Raw genomic sequence first — 19479 nt, 5'->3', positions numbered from 1 at the left:
ACTTTTTATTATTTTAATTTTCTTACTCTAAAAAGTTAATAATAATTTTCATTATAATATTTTAATATTTAAGTTAAAAAAAATACTTTATTTAATTAAATAAAATAAAATATTAAATTATTATCTACTTAGAAAATTAAATATTTTAAATTATTATGTAAGAAATATAAATTTTTGTTATTTTAATTTTTTTTTTGTTAAGATTTTGAATATTCGTATATTATTTTTAAAAAAACTTTACACTATAACATATATAATTTAATAATTTATGTTTATTAATTTACAATGGGTAAGATTATTATTATTATTTTTATATATAAAAAATGATTTTCTCCTCAAATTTCAAAGGGAATCGCTTACTTTTTCACACCTCATGGCCTATTTTAGTGGATAATAAATAAATAAATTAATTAATTAATTAATGGGTAGGTACTTACACATGTATGTATGTATATATATATATATATAACGATTGGTGGGTACTTTGTCGTTTAAGATTTCAATTCCCAAAATTCATGGTTTAATTTTGGTGGCATCTTTTGGGTATTTGCAGAAGCCAGTTGTTGGAATCAATGGGAATCCCAGGTGAAGTGGAAATTAAACCGCACATATACATACATGTATACATAATATGTGTGTATGTATATATATATATACATACACACACACACACCGTAATCCTCTTAATTGAACTAAATATATATAATTAATTTTTATAAAAAATTATAATTTTTTTAATTCCAATAAAATATTATTTAATTTTAAGTATCTTAAAATGCAAACTTTACAAATTTTAATATTTTTTAAAAAAAATAAAAAATCCTTCATAATTGACAGAAGAATCTCGGCAAGTGCGATTACGCGCCAGGAAAAAGGACGCCATTGGACGGTGTACGGTACGCTCCTCGAAAGTGAGCAGACGTGTGAAACAAAAAAAAACAAAACAGGAAATTATTGACACCGAACAAAATGGTTTTAATCTTAGAGATAAGGAATCTAGAGATGCGTGGGGCCCAGTTTTAGATATTGCCCGAGATTTCAATTCTCTTTTATTTATTTATTAATTTAATTTACAAGATGCTTCTTTTTTTTTTTTTTAAATAAAAAAAGACAAAAACTTTTACAGCCGTTAGATTCCAATTCTCTTCCGTAGAATTAAGAATCTCTTAAAAATATTTAATTTATAATAAATAATTAAATATTTTATACCTTTTTAAAATTATTTTAATATATTTTTTTTCCCTCAGAATACAAAACGGTGAGTTTTAGATTGGATCCAGTCCGGTTTTGTCGGATGCTTGTAATCAAAGAATCTATTTGTCTATTTCATTAATTTCCAATTTTGCCCTTCCTTTTAAATTAATGATTAATTATTTTAATTTAAAAGTTTAAGATTTATTTGAAATTATTCATATTTTATTACACTATTTAAATTAATTTTAGTTTATCACTTGATGCATTTTTTTTTTGGATTAATTTAACCGTTAATGTCATAATTAAAATTTTAATATGTAATTAACTAGTAAATTTATGGGGAGACCAAATTTTCCTAATGAAGTAGTCGTTTCCTATTTCTCTTCCAAATTGTTCTCCTCTTTTCGAACTTTTGAGGGGTTTACTAGTTTTATGCATGTATATATATATATATATGTGTGTGTGTGTGTGTGTGTACTTTTGAATTTGTATTGGGATCATAACAAATGGTGTGGTTGGTCAAACCCAAAAAAGAAAAAGATAAACTACAATTGCTTACATCATATATATGTATATGTATATGTATAGAGAGAGAGAGAGAGAGAGAGAGATTAATGGGTAAAGAAAAAGTAAATGACCCACAAAAATTTCCCATCAAATTTTTGCTTCAAAGGAGTAATTTTTGGCTTTCATTTGAAGGAAGACAACAAAATATATATATATATATATATTTTTTTTTCACTTTTGTGTTTTTACTCCCTTCAAATTCGATGAAAAAATGTGTAGGAAAAAGTAAGGGATAGTTTGGAAAATAAGAAAATGTGTGGAGGGCATATTAGTCATATCACATGGAAACATAGTTTCCTGTTTTGTGTGTCGATGTAGTACGATAATATTCTTCTTCTTCATCTTCTTCTTCTTCGTTCTTCTTCGTTCTTCTTCTTTTTAATTATTATTATGAGTCAAAAAAGGAATACGATTCTCTTAATCCTGCTTCTAACGATGATGGCATGGAATTGAAGCCAGCCAAGTCATGAGATTGGAAAGTGGGCTTTCTACGTGTGTGTGTGTGTGTAAATATATATATATATATATATATGCATATATTATATGTCAAAAGATTATTCTTTTAAGAGGGGAAAACAAAAAAAAAAAAAAATATATATATATATATACCCTTTGTTCAATTCAATGAATTAAAAATTAGTAAAAGTTTTCTTTTATTTTTAGCGTAAATTAATATCGAATTCTACCTTTACTAAAAACGATAACTTTAATATCAATCGAACATTAAATTTACTTTAATCAGTATTCAAAATTAAAATTTTTATGTTAAACTAAAAAAAAAAAAAGGAAATGATTGCAAGATTGAAATTTATTGGTGAAAAAAATAAAATTTTTTAAGTTAAAAAAAAAATAAATTTATGGTAAAGCAAACCATCATATGATATGATACATATATATATATATGTATGTATGTATGTATGTATGTATATTCTAAGTTTTGGTGGATACTCAAGGAATCCAAGAAGAGTTATGTGCAAATATGCAAAAAGTTTCATTCTTATCTCCCAAACTAAAAATCAAGAATGTTTTTCACATTTCTTTCATAAATGAAAGAACATAATTATATATATACACATATACATATATATATATATATATTTGCTTATTTATTTTTTTTTAGAAATAACATAAGAAAAAAATTAGACTATTAAAAAAAAGCCATAATAAAAAAGAAAGAAAACCTCTCTCCACTCATTGTTTGCTTATATTAGCCAAACCCTAATTGGCAATTATGGGGAATGTGCTTCCTCAAAGAATCAATATATTTGGTTGTTTTACATATATATACATATATATATATATATATATGTATGCATGTATGTATGTAATATTACAAATGAACATACCACCAAAATATTGCATGATGTATATTTTGTTTTTTTGGTAAAAATGAGCCCACATTGATCATCTCCAAGATACCACCATGGAAGCAAAACCATGAAATCTTTGGCACTCCCACTACAAAAGAGTTCAATAAAGAAAACTTTTTCTCCCCACAAAATTTTCCTCCTCACTTTCAAAAAAAATTACAATTCATTGAATTAAATTTTACCCTGATAATAAGTTTGTCCCGAAAAAATAATTATAATTTTAAAAGTTTATTTATTATTAAGTAAATTCCGACTAGTCTAATTTAAAATGCAATTATTATGAAGTGATATTTTAAGAATTGTTAAAAAAAAAAAATTTAATTTCAGTACTCGATAGCTGATCTAAAAATATATCATATAATCATTAAGTTAAAAAGAAAATAGTGATTACTAAAGTATTGAAAATAATCACAATTAAAACGAATACTTCAACAATTATACATATAAAACTATAACCACATTCGTGTAGTGTGTGTGTGTATGTATATATATATGTGTATATATCGTTTTATTACTAAGAAGATCCATTGATTCATAGAAAATTAAAGGGTTTTCCTTATTTTTTTTAGGGGAGACTTCTTTAGAACAAGAAGACACATAGCACAATCCTAATCAAACGTTCTTCAAAAAAGCATCTTTCACGTGATGACAAGCTCATATTGTTCATGGCTTTTATATGAGCCCTTCTTTTCATGGCATCTATATCTATATATCTATATATATATATATATATATTTTATGGGGTATACATAATTTACTGTTTCCTTGCATGGAATCCTTTTATACCATGAAAACAATATTAAAAACATATATATACACATATATATATAAATTTTTTGTGAGTTTGTTCTTTTCATTTAGGGTTTTTGGGTGTCTTTGTCTACTTTTAGGAGTTGTTGAACTTGAGTGGTATTATTGTTTGTATCCTTTGTCCTTACAAGAATTCCACTCACCATGGCCCCCTTCCTAACATCATAATTTTTTTTTTCTTTTTTCACTTCCCACTATTCCATTTTTAAACTCTTTGGTAAATTAATACTTACAAATTTTTTTACCAAAATTTAATTGTTTAGAGTGAGAAAAAGTTTAAACCATGACTTTTTCTCATCATGGTTAGATCTATTTTTTATATATATATATATATTTGAATATTTTGTTTTTCTAATTCAATTTAAAATAAAATTAATAAAAACCCACCAACAATCACAACTTAATAATCAATTATCCAAGCTCCAACATCAATAAATTGGGTATACATATATATTATATATATATATATATATATATATGTACATTGTAATTTTGTGATTATCATGTATGAGAGTAGTGTAATGTATAGTCACAAAAGAAATATATATAGTATGTACTATTGTAAATTACAAAATTAATCGTATTAAGAACATCTATAATCTCATATTTTTGCTTAAAACATAATATCCCGTATATGGGTATGTCTATATGTGTGTATATTGTTCAATATATGTATCTATATGTTTACCATTTCTATTCTTTTACACCTACCACATGGTGTAATTACAGAGCTCCAATTCTCAATGTGGACCACAAATTTATTTATTTATTTTTTACACCTTTCAATAATTTTCATTGATTAAAGAATGTGGATTATGTCATAGTGCATGGATAAGAATGGCATTATAGTAATAATTGCATTTGCTATTTGTGGAAATTCATTTGGAATGTAGTAGAAATTTACCACAATAAAAACAACAAGTGTATATATACACACACACACATATATATATATATATATATATGTATGTATATTTTAACTCGAGAAGTAATTAGAGCAAAGTGCATGCGCTAATCCAACAACAATCAACAAAAATAACAATTGCAAAAAAAAAAAAAAAACATAATAATTTACACCCAAAAAAAATCATAAAAAGTTTTGAAATCATAAAAAGGAAAGACCCATTTGAAGAGTGTTCAAACTTTGAAAATGAATATAATGATTTATATACATATATTATATGATAAGATGACTCGAATTATATCAAACTACTACAAAAGAAGAAGAGAGGAAGAGAGGGAAAGACCCATCGGAAGAATGTTGGAATTTTCAAGAGAATTTGACCTTCGAGATCGATGTTATGATTCATAAATATTTTATAATAAGATCGTACCATAATGGCTCGTATAATGTTAAAATTACAACGAATATAATTTTTATTTACTTCTCGTAAGAAGGACCCATTCGAAGAATCTTAATATTTTCTAAGAAAAATGATATTGAAAATCGATGTTATGATTTTATAAATATTTATAATAAGATCGTTACATGATGACTTGAATAAATATTAAAATTACCATGGGTGTATTTTCTTTACTCTTTGATACTATTAGACGTAGAATTTAATAGTAAAAAAAAAAAATATTATTTTTAGAATTTATTTAAAAATAACATATATATATATATATATATTTTCGAGTAGGTATGCATTGTAAATTTCTATGATATAATAACAGTAGCTGATTAATTACTCTGGTAAATTTCTGGAGGGTTAAATGTGTGTGGGGCCCACGGGATAACGTGGCACGTGATGGGAGATGGAGGAATCGGCTCGCCGCATATGAACGGACGGCGGTGCTTTTAGCATCACGAATATTAATTGGCCCCCATCTCAAAAGATTCCCTCCTTTTCTATTTTATTTTTGACACATACACATACATATACATATATATATATATATGTTTCTCACATATCTTTTTCTTTCCCTATCAACATCATTTCCTCTCCTCCATCCACTAAATTTCATTTCATCCTTTTTTTTTTCTGGGTTCCAATCCAATTCAATCATACTGTATATTTGATGTATGTATAAGAGATTGTGGTACATGAATTTGCATGAGATGAAATGAGAATATATATATACACACACACACACACACACACACACAAGGCATTTATCCTCTTTATGTGTGTGTGTGTGTGTATATATATATATCTATATTCCTATTTTGTGTTCCTTGAAAGAAATTTTGCCATTCACCTTTCTGGTCTACAGAGTCAAACTGAGATTCTGTGGTCTCCAACAAATAGTTCATCCACTACAAATGTGATGATTCTTAATAGACCTTGATGTTACAATACCCTACACTGGATTTTTGAAAAGTTGGGAAGTAATCAATCTCTTAAACATGATCTCATCTAAGACAAACTAAAAATTTTATGCATTAATCAATCAATCGTCGAGCTCGAAATCTCCTGCTCGAAGTACTAACTACAAGATACTCAACCATCAATTCACTAATATGTATTAACTTGCTATGATCAGAGGTTGACATCCCAATTTTTTACTCCCCCACTCCCCACTTCCTCCTTGCTTCAAGTCTTGTTGGCTCAAAATGATCTCTCATTCTTGCTTAGAGTCTCATTTGAGCCAAAAGCTGGTTATCAAATAATTGAGGGAATAACAAAAGAATCCAGGGTCCATGATAAAAGCTTTGGTATGGTGACACCTAGAGGAGGGGGGTGGGGGTGGGGGTGGGATGACATGAAAACCATACAAGACATTGCAAAAAGAAGCCAGTGTTCAACCATTTGCCCACAAGCTTTCCTGAAACTATCTCGAAAAGTCTTTCACATACGACAACATAAAATGTTAAAAAGGGTCCACCCCCTCTTTTCCAACCAAGATGATTATGATCAGAGTCAAGTACAATAATGTCAATAATTTCACCAACAACTAACCCAAGAAACAACGTATTTTTGCCTCTTAAATGTGAGGATAAATTTTGTTGTATAATAGGCATACATGAGTATGATACCCTGCTTTCGTTGATAGTTTATAGAGCGCTCGCGCTGTGGATTTTACTAATCAATTCAAAAGTTTTGTCTTCTCATGTGGGGGCTGTTACTAATCACATCAATACTTACCTGTTATACAAAATAATTTTTCACGCGGGAGCTGAGTTCAGAACTTCATATGATATCGCAGGATGAGCTAATTCAAAGTCAGATAAGCTTGTATAGCAATCTCATCCTAAAACTATAAATAATGTAGAGATCTCCTTTGCAAAAAACAATGTAGTTTAATGCTTGTCATTAATCAACTAGTGAATAAGTTTCTTTCGTTGTTCCTTTTCTTTTATTTGGGAATAGCAATGAACGGATTATGAAACTTATCAGTGTAAATGTTTCATCACGCCTATGGTATGGAAACTCCAGATGATGAAAACCATCCTATGCCATAATGATATTATTATCAGTTATTTGAAAATAGAGCACAAGCCAACCTGTCAGATAGCATGGATTCAACGTATGTGTTTTTGTGGGGAAAAAGAGAAGGGAAAACACTAAGAAAGATCAAACAGCCTATGAAAGCTTCTCTGACTTCATGGTCCCAGAAAGACCAAAATGGCCACATCGTTTCTTTCCACTATCTAATGGCATGGACCTAGTGATATTCCAAGTGGATCTCTGTATAGATCATTTATGATTAAAACTACTCCCCCACGAGGAAAATAGAAAAGTAAAGGAGTGCAGGAAAAAGAGAGAAGTAGAGGCTGAGTTGGGGGGAAAAAAGATGTAAACATCCCTCGCCCCATCCCTCCCCCTCCAAGGAAAAAAGGCCAAAAACAACCCAAAGCAAGCAAGAAAATTGTAAACCAAGATCATAGTTGCAGGAAGAAATGAATTTTTTAGAAGTATTTTGTTCCATTTCTTGGGCAGATTAAAAACATAAAAAGAGCCCTATATGACGAGAGACTAATTGAAGCAAAATTGCCCACTTTAAATGGATCCACTGCATTATACCTAATTTATATACATGAAAGAAACTCACTGTTCATTCTTGATGAAATGGGCAGTCAGAAGCTTTGACACTGAGAAGCCATGGAAGGAATCAACCTCAAAGAGTTCTTTCAGCTTATCATCACATATGATTCTCCTCTTATCTGATGGATCCTTTTGAAACAAAACAGCATGTGTGAGACAAACATTCAGTTATTAGAATCTTATGAAGTCATTTAAATATAGGAAATGAAATATAACTGAACATCATTGAGTGCATCGATACTATGATATTGATTATCTCGTCAAGTGAAGAAAACTAAAAATATAGAAAAACTTGTGTTTCACATCCATGACTTGTTACCATGGACAGGCAAACTATACAGGGGCCTCAATCAAATATAAGAAACAAAAAGCCAAGATCTGATGGAAAAATATCTTTGATGAGCAAAATAGGCAGATCAATCTCCACCTACTTTCGCCTAAACTAATTCAGTGATACTGGTTTTAAAATATCAGGTTAAATACAATGCAAATGGGAACCCTGTCAAGACCAACCTATCATATATATACAGGATTTAATCTTAACACAAGGATAGGCAAACACAAGAGGACCTTTAAGGAATTCAAGCTTCATTTCATAGAATTTGGGACAGAGCTCCATCCTTTTCTCAAGCTTGATCCAAGAATGCAACTGGATTTAGCCAGACCAAGCAGGGTGCTGTATTTGGCATGTTTACTTACCTAAGCAGTCGTCCATTAGATTCTCCAGTCTCATTTTAATGTGAACTAAAAAGCCTAGTCGCCAAATGTTCTAGTTAACGAGTGGGCTATCAAGTACTCAAAAGGTAACTTAAGCTGGCTTGTCCAGGCTGATCAATGACGAATAAAGCATTGCATTAAGTGAAAGCTCATGCTTTCTTGCTTTGATAGAAATTCAATCACTTGTTATGTTTAATGTAGTAAAGAAATAGTAGTGCCAGTTACAAAATGGAAAATAGTGGCAGACCTGTAGATCATTCTGTTTAATGTAGTCCCACATTCTCTTTATAACATCACCTCGAGATAATGCATTTTCACCAGTACCAATGAACTTCACTAGAGCATCCGAAAGTGGAAGGGGAGCAAGAAGACCAGTAGCTCCTTTCTTCTGTTCTTTTCCCCTTTCTTCTGCTTTCTTCTGTTTTTTTAATTTTTGCTTTGGCTCATCAGCATCTGAATGGCGGAAAAAAACATGAAAAGACTGAAGAATATTTCTGCTAGCCTAGTATATACAGACTTTGCTGGTATTGAAAATACAATCCGGTGTAGGTATAAAACAGCTTTGATGACCTAGTATGTTGTATCCATAGACTTGAATTACTTGTCTCACCTTCTTCCCTCTGCTGTTTAGGCTGTTTTTTCCTCCTTTCTGCTGAGTCATCTGGGCCTCCTAGATTAGAAATGAAGTAGCTTATTCAAGTTAATAATAGAAACAAAAAAGATATTGTAGAAAGATAAATGAAAACTTTTGCAAGAAAGCCAGACATTAGACAGCATCCTTCAGATGATATGCCTATCAAACTGCATAATATTCAATCCAGAAATTTGTATCATTTGATGGAATACCAGAAAAAAGCACAAGATTTAATTAATACAAACAAACAGGTTGAAACTTGAGGTGCTAATGTTAAATCATACAAGGCTAGCCAGGTATTCCAATGATCAAAATTGTCAAAAGAATCAAAATAAAGAAAATGAATCTCAATTACACAGCTGTCAAATGATGTGCAGACAACACAATAAAAGCAAACTCCCCTTATTTCATACAAATAAAGTGTTCAAACATCAATATTTTTTGACATTCCTGTCTTCCCAAATCAATGTTTATTGTTTCCGTCTAATAGACGTTTTTCCTAATGGAAGCCACATTTTCCTTTCTCATCACTCAGAAACCTAAAAGGTTATCATTAATCAGACAACATGAACTGTGTTCTTCTCCTGAGGGAAGCATTGTTTGTGACTGCAATTAAATTGCTCTTTCTGAAGTTTGATATCCTTGATTTTGATAACAAAAGATTGAAAATTCCTTCCACCTTTCTGAAATGAAGTATGAGAATCTGAAACTGAAAATTTCTCAATGAAAAGTAAAACTTTTCTAACCTCAGAACCATTATTCTGGTCACAACATTTTTCTAGTTTCTTATTTTTCCCAGCATGCATTAGGACTTTACCATATTTTCTCTGTTTCTAATATAAAACGGCAGTTATGTATAGCTAACTTTGATAGCAGCAAAAAAAAAAAGGACCCTATTTGGTCCACTGGATTTACCAGTTATACTTGTTGGCATGTACATTCACGGGTGAGCAATTAACAGGGGTCCAACATGTAAAATGGAAAGTAATAAATTATAATTACTGTACAAAGACAATTAGGCATCATAATCCATTTCAATGTATCAGAAACTGAAAACTGAAAGAAAATATTTGACAGAATACCATCTTTCTCATCTAGGGGCCATATGTGCTTGGAGAGGGCTTTATTCATTTGAAACATATCAATAGAATTAACATGAAAGAGCGCTTGCAGTGATTCATCACATATGATCTTCCGTTTGTTCTTTGGATCTTGCAAATTCTTCTCCCGAATATAGCTCCAAAGCCTCTTGACAACCTGGAGCCATGAAAACAGAAAGAATAATTAGGGTTCATGAAAGTTCGTACTCAACAACACAAACTGTATCCAAACTGAAAAAAATGAAAATTACTCAAACATATATATGATACCTCTGTTCTTGCCAATTCTGGCACTCCAAGAAAATTTTGAAGTTGTGGAGAAAGGCTGCATAATTTAGTAAAACCACCTCCTCTTTTCTTGACATCTTTATCAGCCTTTCCTGGCCTAGTCAATAGCAAGATTTAATTTTAAAACATCAACACTGACAAGTGCACAAAATTAACACAATATAATAAATCAAGGACTCTTGCATGAGATACTTATATCAGCCTTGAATAACAAATCAACCTGTTTGTGTGTATTAAATGTTTATATAACTTCAGTGTATTTGTATTGTGTTAAGAAAAATACAAATACATTATACACTCATCTTAAGAGGGGATTATTAGATATATAATTTACTTGTATCTTTCTCATTCTTTTCTGTAAAGAGTCCTACAACAAGTGGAACTTAACACAAAATACAAATACATTATGCACTCATCTTAAGAGTGGATTATTAGATATATAATTTACTTGTATCTTTCTCATTCTTTTCTGTTAAGAGTCCTACAACAAGTGGAACTTTCTTTGTATATATACTGTTTGAAAATAAAAACCTGTGATTATCCCTAAAATTTTGCATAGATAGCTATCTTCTTCTATCTTTTGTACATGGATGACACCTCCTACTTTCCTTGTTTACAATACCAATATCTTGTCAACAGAAAGACCTGTACCAAACCAACAGTGACGCTCTTGTATCAAACCAAATGCTTGTAGCTACCAGAAGCAGGCTTGTAATATAAGGCCAAAAGAAACTAGCCTTAAAACATAATATAATTTATACATGTCATCAACGAATTATGTTATCAACATGTCAATTGGACAAGGAACAGTGTTATAGTTTCAAACCGCAAATTGACCTTCTTAAACATTGAATTAGCTTCCACAGCATAAAAATAGGGGCCAAACCCCAAAAAATGATGCAACAAGAATAACAACTTTCTGTTACAAAAAAGAAAGGATCACAAAGACTAACCCTTCTTTCTTTCTTCCTTGTACACTGCTCGCTTCCTCTTCCTCTGTTTCTTCACTCCCTTCCTTATCCTCTTCTCTTTCTTCCTCTTCTTCATTTGCATTGTCAGTCTCCTCTGAGGGCCCTGGCAAAAAATTACAGATATACTCAACCTTTATCCTCTACCCAGTACAGTTGGTTCAGCGTGTACCAACGTTATGCAACTTTAGGAACAAGATTTAATTAGGAACAATATGATGTACCGTTAGAGAAATAAAGCTGAAGTTCATATGGAAAGCCTGTTTGTGGAGTTGAAGTTGAAATTGCAGAAAAATATAAACATCCTAAAGTATTCCACATGCTGGGAAAACATAAGTTTATGTAGAAAAATTAGTATTACAACAAAACCATTTAAAATTTTAATAATACTCCAAGAAGAAGAAGAAAAAATTTCAAGTGAATAAAAAGATTGCCAATACAAAATGCTCATGAGATTAAAGGTTAATCCTTCATTCCCAACAATTAATTTCTTACTATTAGTTATTGATTTTTTTTACCAGACCTTTTTTATTTTCTTTGTAGTCCAATGTTTCCTCAAGCAAATGGCAATATAAATAGGGTTTGAATAGTCTGCTTCTTTACATGAATTCTTTCTCACATATTGGGGAATTAAAGGTGTATGAATCAAACTAAATCACAATACTATTATCTCTAACAAGAAATGTTTCTCACGACAATTCAATAACTCAAGCAACTAATACAGAGAAGCCATTCATTAAGTCTTATTTTCCATTACTGTCCTTAGCAAATTAAACATAACATCCAATAGGAAAAATATGGTGCTGGAAAGTATCCTTTTCAAAGGAAGTTTATTTAGTCTAAATTTCATTTTTACACTTAAATATATTAGTGGGAGTCACCTTGCCCAAGGATAAGCAAGTTACGCATCCATAATCAGACTTGCAAAGGTCAGAATTCTATGACTAACAAACATAATTACCAAACATAATTGAACATGCAAAGTACGAAGCTAAGGGTAATTATTTGACCACTCAAGACAGAGAACTTAAAAAATTTCCCAATAACAGAAACCTGTGAAAAAAATAAATTTCTGAAGAATAAATACCATCTCCCTCGCTTAATGGCCAAATATGCTTTGACAGGGCCTTGTTCATCTGAAACATATTAATGGACTTTACACGAAAAAGGGCATGCAGAGATTCATCACATATTATATTTCGTTTATTCTTTGGATCCTGCAAATTGTTCTCCCTGATGTAGGCCCAAACCTTCTTCACAACCTGAAAAATGGGAGATGAACTCAAATTGCAAGAACTGGCAACAAAACATGAAGAGATTCTGTAAAATTTTCAGATAAAATACAACTTCACCTCTGTTCTAGGCAATTGAGGCGTTCCGACGAATTTTTGAAGCTGTGGTGAGAGACTACATAGTTTGTTAAATCCACCTCTTCTCTTGACTTCTTTCTTCACTTTTTTTGCCCTGTTAGATAAAAAAATACGTTTTTCAGAAATGTCATGAGTCTTGTTCCTATAATGAACAGGTATGCTCCTAGCTACTTTATAATATGATCATTGTGATCCTTATAAACATCTACTTCATTTCATGATAAATAATCACCTTGTAATTAAGAGAATCATATCTAACAAATGCTATACCAAGCACTCAATATTTGTAAAACAACTGCAAACAAACAGTAAAAACACTAAAAAGTTTAAGATAATGGAGTTAAGAAAACAGACACACCCTTAGTATTTAGTCTCATAACAGAGACCTGCCAAAATATTAGGATAAATTACTGAAGACTCCTTGAGGTCTAGGTATAATTACAACTAAGTCCACTATTTTTTAAAAAATTATAACCTAATCTATTCTATAAACCAAAATATCTTTTATTTGAATTATTTATTTACACGATATGTTTATATATTGCTATTTTTTGTTACTTACATAATGACATACTTTGACATATGGCACATGTTTCTTACCACCATTTAAAGCCTACTAAAAACCCGGATTAAAATTGATAAATTTATTTGTTATGCAAATAACATGTTATTTTTAATAAATAACTACCTATAGCTATTCCGAAAGTCCAAGGCCCTCCATTTAATTTACCTAAAGAACTAATTATCAGTGGAATTCCTCCTCTCCTCCTCTCCCCCCCTTCCTCCTCCTCCTTTGAATTACATTAAATGGCAACATACAGAAGAAAGGCCATAAAGATAGAAGCATAAAAATCTCATATGCATGCTTATTTATAGGAATCTTCAGCATCATGAATCATAAATATATTCTGAGGACTGATATAAACAAGTAGCAGAAATGCTGATAAGCAGACAAAATTAATGACAAAGAGTCCCCAGTTAACCAACAAGCACATAAAACCTGAACTGTATCATGAAACCATGATTTCCACACCCAAATTTGACAGTGAAAGCAATTATGCAATCTTGATATAGCGATCAAATCAATTTTCAATGAAGCAAAAGGACAACTTCAAATACATGTTAGATTAATCTAACCAGAATGGTAAGCTACAAGAATATTATGCCCATTTTGCAACTAATATATAACCACCTTTAAGAAGAACCCTCTTCAACCTAATCATCAACAAGAATGTTCTTTCCCCAGGAGCCCTAGGAATGATTCCAAACACCACCCACTAAGTCATGATTCAAAGGAACTTTACATGAAATGCATAACTTATCAATACAGTAAGCCCATAAGCTAGTTTTTGAACCAATCAAATCCAACAGTCAAGTCTCAAATGCATAAATCATTGAACAATGTCAATGAAAGTAGTCAAAATGAACCACCGAAATTAAGATGCACATACATTTCCATTTATTAATTTCGAAGTAGGAATCCAAAAGAACCACGCTTTAAAGTACAATTTTTGCACATCATTTAAAAGAGAACTGAATGAGAAGAGAAGAGAAGAGAAGAAAAATTTACCCTCCCGTTTGTTCATCATCATTGTCCTCACTCTCTTCCTCTTCTTCTTCTTGCTCTTCCCCTACGGCGTCGTTTTCTTCCTCTGATTCTCTTTTCACATTCCCTTCTCCTTCCACCTCTCTATCATCTTCTCCTTCACTCTGTGTTTCTTGCTGTTGTGTTTGGAGGAAAATGTCGATTTGCTCACTAATAAAAGCTTTACGGTCCGATAAGTCAACCATGAAATCTTTCTCCAGTTGCCTCCGTACACTGCCCGGAGTCGCCGTGTCAAGGTCCGAGCTCCGGAGGATTTCTCGGAGCCGGGTCACGAGGTCAGCGTCGGATACCATTTTCCCGTACTGCGATATTTCGTCGGTATATTCAATTGATGAAAAAGTATATTCGTGGCGAAAGGAGATGTTTTGGTTGGAAGATACAGAGAGAAACCGGCTGTTCTTCCAGGATGGCGTGTTCTCTCATGCAGGTGTTGGAGAAAGAGGAGAAGAGAAGATGGATTCGAGGGTACAAGTGGAATTATAGGAACAATATCAGGTTGAACCAGGCAGGGGATGGGGCCCCTAAAACGACGGCGTACAGTATCCACAACTCTTTTTCTGCTTGTTTCCAAATGGTCTCCCTTTTAGTCTCAGAGAATACATATATATATATATATTTATATATATCAATATATCCATTTAATGGATATTGATTTATTATTATGTCTGCAACTAATAAAATTGAATTACCCATAAAAATTTAAGAATCTTATACAATAAAAAGTTATATTATTCAAATTATATAATTTGATAATTTTTTTTAAAAATAAATACAATTACAATATGGGTATTATAAAAAAAAAAAAAAAACTCATCCCATTTGTAGCCTTAAATTCTTAAAATTCCCAGAAATTTTTTTTAACATATTACAATTTCATAAATAATAATTTATGAAATATCCAGTTAGAACTGTATGTACATTGTACAACATTGAGGTTTGGTAAATATATGGAAAATGGAAATATAATTTGGCTAACAAGCTTGGTGAGGCTGCCCTCTAGATCCAGTCAATTTGGCAATTGGCAATTGGCAATTGGCAACCCTCATTTTCTAAGGTGTACCCTGATCTGAAATGGCCAAGAAGAAACACCATGAATTAGACTGGTTTTACAAGGTATCATCATCCTCACTGTAATCAGAAGTCTTTTGGTCCAAATCCAAATCAGATCCACTATCAAAGTTAATATCTTGAATCTCTCCGGTTCCACCAGCTTTTAGAAAATCTTTTAGGTCTTCTAAGATGTAAGGTTCTGTCAATTTCCAGAACCAGGTTGAATTGCTTCCCATGAGACCTATCCAAAACACTTTCCCTTTCTTCTTCACCCTGCAATCTAGAGATTTTGCTTTTAATGTTTTCACTACCTTCTCAACACCTTCTAGACTTCCCCTCAGCCTTAAGAGAATGTCTCCGGATGACGTTCTGTGTCCCCCGTACATGTACCAGTATGCTAGAACTCGTGGTGACAACCACCGATGAATTAGTTTTGGAATCACTGGAACACCCCTAGGAAAAAACTGGTCTGCGTAGAAACCAAAGTAAGAATGTGAAATGGTAGAAAATTTGAAGGGTGTCTCATCGCTATCGTTTGATGGCTTGCTAGATGGATGTAACCACTCATGGTACTGGTTGTTTATGTATTGTCTTAAAATAGAATGGACACCATAATTCTCTCTGAAGTCGAATCGAATCATGTGGTTCTTCCTCTCTTCGTCTGAGACAATTTGCAAACCGCCTAATAGCAAACCTACAAGAATCTCTCGTTGTTCTTTGCTTAACTTCAGGCTTACCGGTTTCTTAACATCTTTCCTGACCAAGCTTAGGACACGATCAAGCTGTTCCATCAAGGGAGATTCAATGTCATATTTATTCTGGCACATGATATCGTATATCTTTTCTGCCTTTACGTAGTCTCCAGAAGCAAGGTATCCGCGCAAAATAGTATTGCACGAGCGTGTACTAACACCAACTGTCCCATTACTTTGCATTTCATTGAAAATCTCCTCTGCTTTGCCAAGATTACCGACTCTAACCAAAGAATCCAAGTATATATTGTAAATAGTTCTGTTCGGTCTACATTTCTCCATGCATTCAACGAAAGTTAACTCCAGCTTATTGTGTAAACCCAAACTGAGGTACATATCAACTAGATCAATATAAGATGGCATAAGTGGCTTCTTACCACTTTCTACAAACTCTTTCATCAAGGATTCTGCAAGCTCGATTTGTTGAGCTTTGCAGAAGATCTCTATGATCTTGTGGTATGCTGCAACACTGGGAGAACCAAGTTGCTCCTTCATTTCTTTAAATGCTTCCAAAGATCTCATGAACTCGCCAATCTTTGCATAAACTTCCATTTTATATACAAAAGCCTGAGAAGGGATACCACCATCACATCGGAGTAGTTTCAGCCAAGTTCTTTCCGCTTCTGCTACATCCCCCTCCTTTGAGCAAGCTCTCAATATGGACACAAGGACTTCTTTGCTCTCCTGAATACCCGCAAGTCTCATCTCTTCACTAAGGTTTGCTATCCTTTCTTTATCTATGGTTTCTTGGTAGCTATGTAACCATATTAGACCGCCATAAAAATCCCTATGTATCTCAAGATCTGATGTCACCAAATTATGAAAGATGAACTCAGCTTGTTTTAGACACTGTTTTGAAGCAGCAGCTGGTTTGCTCACCAGTGCTCGGAAAAGAGAGTTATGCAGACTAAGGCGGGGTTGGTAACCTGCCAACTGAATCATTCGATTATAAATGCTGCAGGCTTCCTCCAAACAACCTTTAACTTGTGTGCTAAGGTACGCAACAATTAAAATGTGAAACGTAGATTCACTAGGAATTCGTCCTTGATCGATTATGTCGTCAAATATCTGTCGGCATTTTGCAAACTTCCCCTCCTTACCCATGTAATCCGCCAACTTGGTAGCAAGAGCAAAATCAAATCGATACCAACTCTGCTGCATCATCCATTTGTAGACCTGGGAAAAAAAGACAAAAACTTTCAGCACAAACTCACGACAACATGCCCTAGCACACCATTAGAATCCTATCTGCAGTCTGAAATACAAACATTTAGCGAAACCAAAAGGCAGCGTATATAACTTATCAACCCGTTCCAAACTCTTAACCCTTACAAACAGCATGCCTAGGTTATTTGGCATTGAGTGTAGTTCAAATTCCAATTATATGGAATAAGAACATTAATATAACACAGGCACCGTAGAAACTCTAGCAAAATTTTTGAGTCAATACATGTATAATTCAAGTTACTTGTTTCCGTAGCATAATTGAAAATATAAATCCAACTGATTTAATAATGTATCCAGTGAGTAAATTATAAATAAAATTCAAAAATTTCTACTTGTTATTATCGCTTTCTGACTTACAAATCATTCATATGAGCAAGAAACTCGCAATGCAGAAGTCTCATGTATAAAGGGATAGAAGCCAAGCTAAAGTCTTTTGCTTATGTAACCTATGGAGCTTATCCAAGTAAGTCACCTAACCCGTTAAGCAACAATATCACAATTCATCTGCATAAACTAAAATCGTTTGATGTATCTCTGGTTCAGTGGTCTACACAATCAAGCTTCAATAACAACCAAGAAAAAGAAAGAACATCTGAAAAAGCATAATCCAGTTCTTTCCCCCTATGAATGGCCAATCTTTATATGAAATCAAAATTTCGAGAACCAACCCTGAAACCAGCCTCGTTTTCGCGAATCCGCATGAAGTGAACGGCGACATACGTGGCATCCTCCTGGCGCATCCACTTCCTCTGCGCGTTGAGGATCCTCAGAAGCGTTCCCGCCTTGTGCGCCGGCAGCTCCTTGCACAGCCAGGCTAACTTTGCCCTCCGCCATTGCTCCGGCAAATCCTCCAATTCCTTCACCTCCAACTCCGGAGACTCCAAGTGCTTAGTTTCGTTGCGAGCAACCCGCGCCCCGCTTTCTTCTTCGAACACAAAAGCCCCACTCTCGCCACTGTAATTAGAGAAATCCCACTTCTCCTCCTCCACCACCGCCTCCTCCTCTCCCGCCGAAACTCCCGCTCCGTGCGCCAAGTGCTCGACGAAAGCAGCACCGGTTCTGGCGAGTGGGGACCGAATACGTGGCCGGAAAGGGTAATCTCGGGCTGCGGCGGCTACTACGCACGGAAGGGGAAGGGTGGAGAGAGAAAGGAAAAGCCGGCAGCTGTTGCGGTGGTTGTGGTGCCGAAGGGTAAGAGATAATGAGCGGAGAAGGAAGAGAGTCGAAGAGCGCATATTAGGGAAACTGAAGTTGGGGTTTAAGCTAGGGTTTAAGGAGAAGGAAGAGCAGAGAGTTATGGCGAAAGATGGAGAGAGCTCCTGAGCTCTGCTCAAGATCATCGCTGAGTTCTTCCACCGCCTACCTTCCTAGTTTCCATTAATTTTTATGGCTGCGCTTCAATTTATTAATATTTCAATTTTCATTTTTTCTTACTATTATTATTTTTATTATTTATCAACATATACATACATAAATATAAAATATATTTCTTTAAATTCTTAATTAATAATAAATTATTTAACATAATATAAAAATTTATTATCCTTAATCTAAATAATAATAAATTTTTATATAATATAGTTTACTATAAAATTATAGTAACAATATATTTATTTAAATAAAAAAATTGATCGAATTTATTTTTGAATTTAAAATTTTTTTTATCATACGTTAAAAAAATAATGATTCAGTCACAAAAAATTTTTAATTTTTATATTAAAATATATTTGAAACGAACATAAATAATAAATAATAAATTATAAATTATAATTCGAACCAATCACATTATTTATTTTTTATTAAAAAAATTGATATTTTATATCTATATTTTTATTAT

At 32.6% G+C, this 19479-nt stretch overlaps 2 protein-coding genes across 3 annotated transcripts; both read right to left on the bottom strand.

The window, feature by feature from the left end:
* Positions 1–6753: 6753 nt before the first annotated feature.
* LOC110813668 (SWIB complex BAF60b domain-containing protein) lies at positions 6754–15185 on the bottom strand. 2 transcript variants are annotated; one of them, XM_022040899.2, is made up of 10 exons: positions 14578–15185; positions 12990–13101; positions 12725–12899; positions 11623–11743; positions 10652–10766; positions 10364–10538; positions 9258–9317; positions 8895–9100; positions 7938–8059; positions 6754–7030 (listed from the first exon to the last, which is right to left on the bottom strand). In XM_022040899.2, the coding sequence occupies exons 1-10, from the start codon at positions 14904–14906 to the stop codon at positions 7027–7029; spliced, it is 1419 nt and encodes a 472-aa protein (XP_021896591.1). In that variant the 5' UTR covers positions 14907–15185; the 3' UTR covers positions 6754–7026. The 2 variants fall into 2 exon arrangements, with proteins under 2 accessions (XP_021896591.1, XP_021896590.1); XM_022040898.2 differs by lacking the exon at positions 6754–7030 and having other exon boundaries at positions 7755–8059; positions 14578–15184.
* Positions 15186–15445: 260 nt separating this feature from the next.
* On the bottom strand, positions 15446–19032 carry OTP51 (endonuclease). Its single transcript, XM_022040897.2, has 2 exons — positions 18311–19032; positions 15446–17591 (listed from the first exon to the last, which is right to left on the bottom strand). The coding sequence occupies exons 1-2, from the start codon at positions 18980–18982 to the stop codon at positions 15720–15722; spliced, it is 2544 nt and encodes an 847-aa protein (XP_021896589.1). The 5' UTR covers positions 18983–19032; the 3' UTR covers positions 15446–15719.
* Positions 19033–19479: the final 447 nt, after the last annotated feature.

This window comes from Carica papaya, chromosome 6 (genome assembly GCF_054855325.1).
Source record: "Carica papaya isolate Zhongbai chromosome 6, ASM5485532v1, whole genome shotgun sequence".
Classification (NCBI taxonomy): Eukaryota; Viridiplantae; Streptophyta; class Magnoliopsida; order Brassicales; family Caricaceae; genus Carica; species Carica papaya.
Note: the sequence above shows the minus strand (reverse complement) of the source record. Positions and strands in the feature narration are given on the sequence as shown.

Excerpts from the sequence above, each read along its gene's own strand:
- LOC110813668 (XM_022040899.2), bottom strand. The coding sequence starts at position 14,906 with ATGGTATCCGACGCTGACCTCGTGACCCGGCTCCGAGAAATCCTCCGG. Across the intron at positions 11,744-12,724 it reads GCCATTAAGCGAGGGAGATG|GGCCCTCAGAGGAGACTGAC; the intron begins GTATTTATTCTT and ends ATTTTTTGCCAG. Across the intron at positions 10,767-11,622 it reads CAAGGAAGAAAGAAAGAAGG|GCCAGGAAAGGCTGATAAAG; the intron begins GTTAGTCTTTGT and ends GCTATTGACTAG.
- OTP51 (XM_022040897.2), bottom strand. The coding sequence starts at position 18,982 with ATGATCTTGAGCAGAGCTCAGGAGCTCTCTCCATCTTTCGCCATAACT. Across the intron at positions 17,592-18,310 it reads AAAACGAGGCTGGTTTCAGG|GTCTACAAATGGATGATGCA; the intron begins GTTGGTTCTCGA and ends TTTTTTTCCCAG.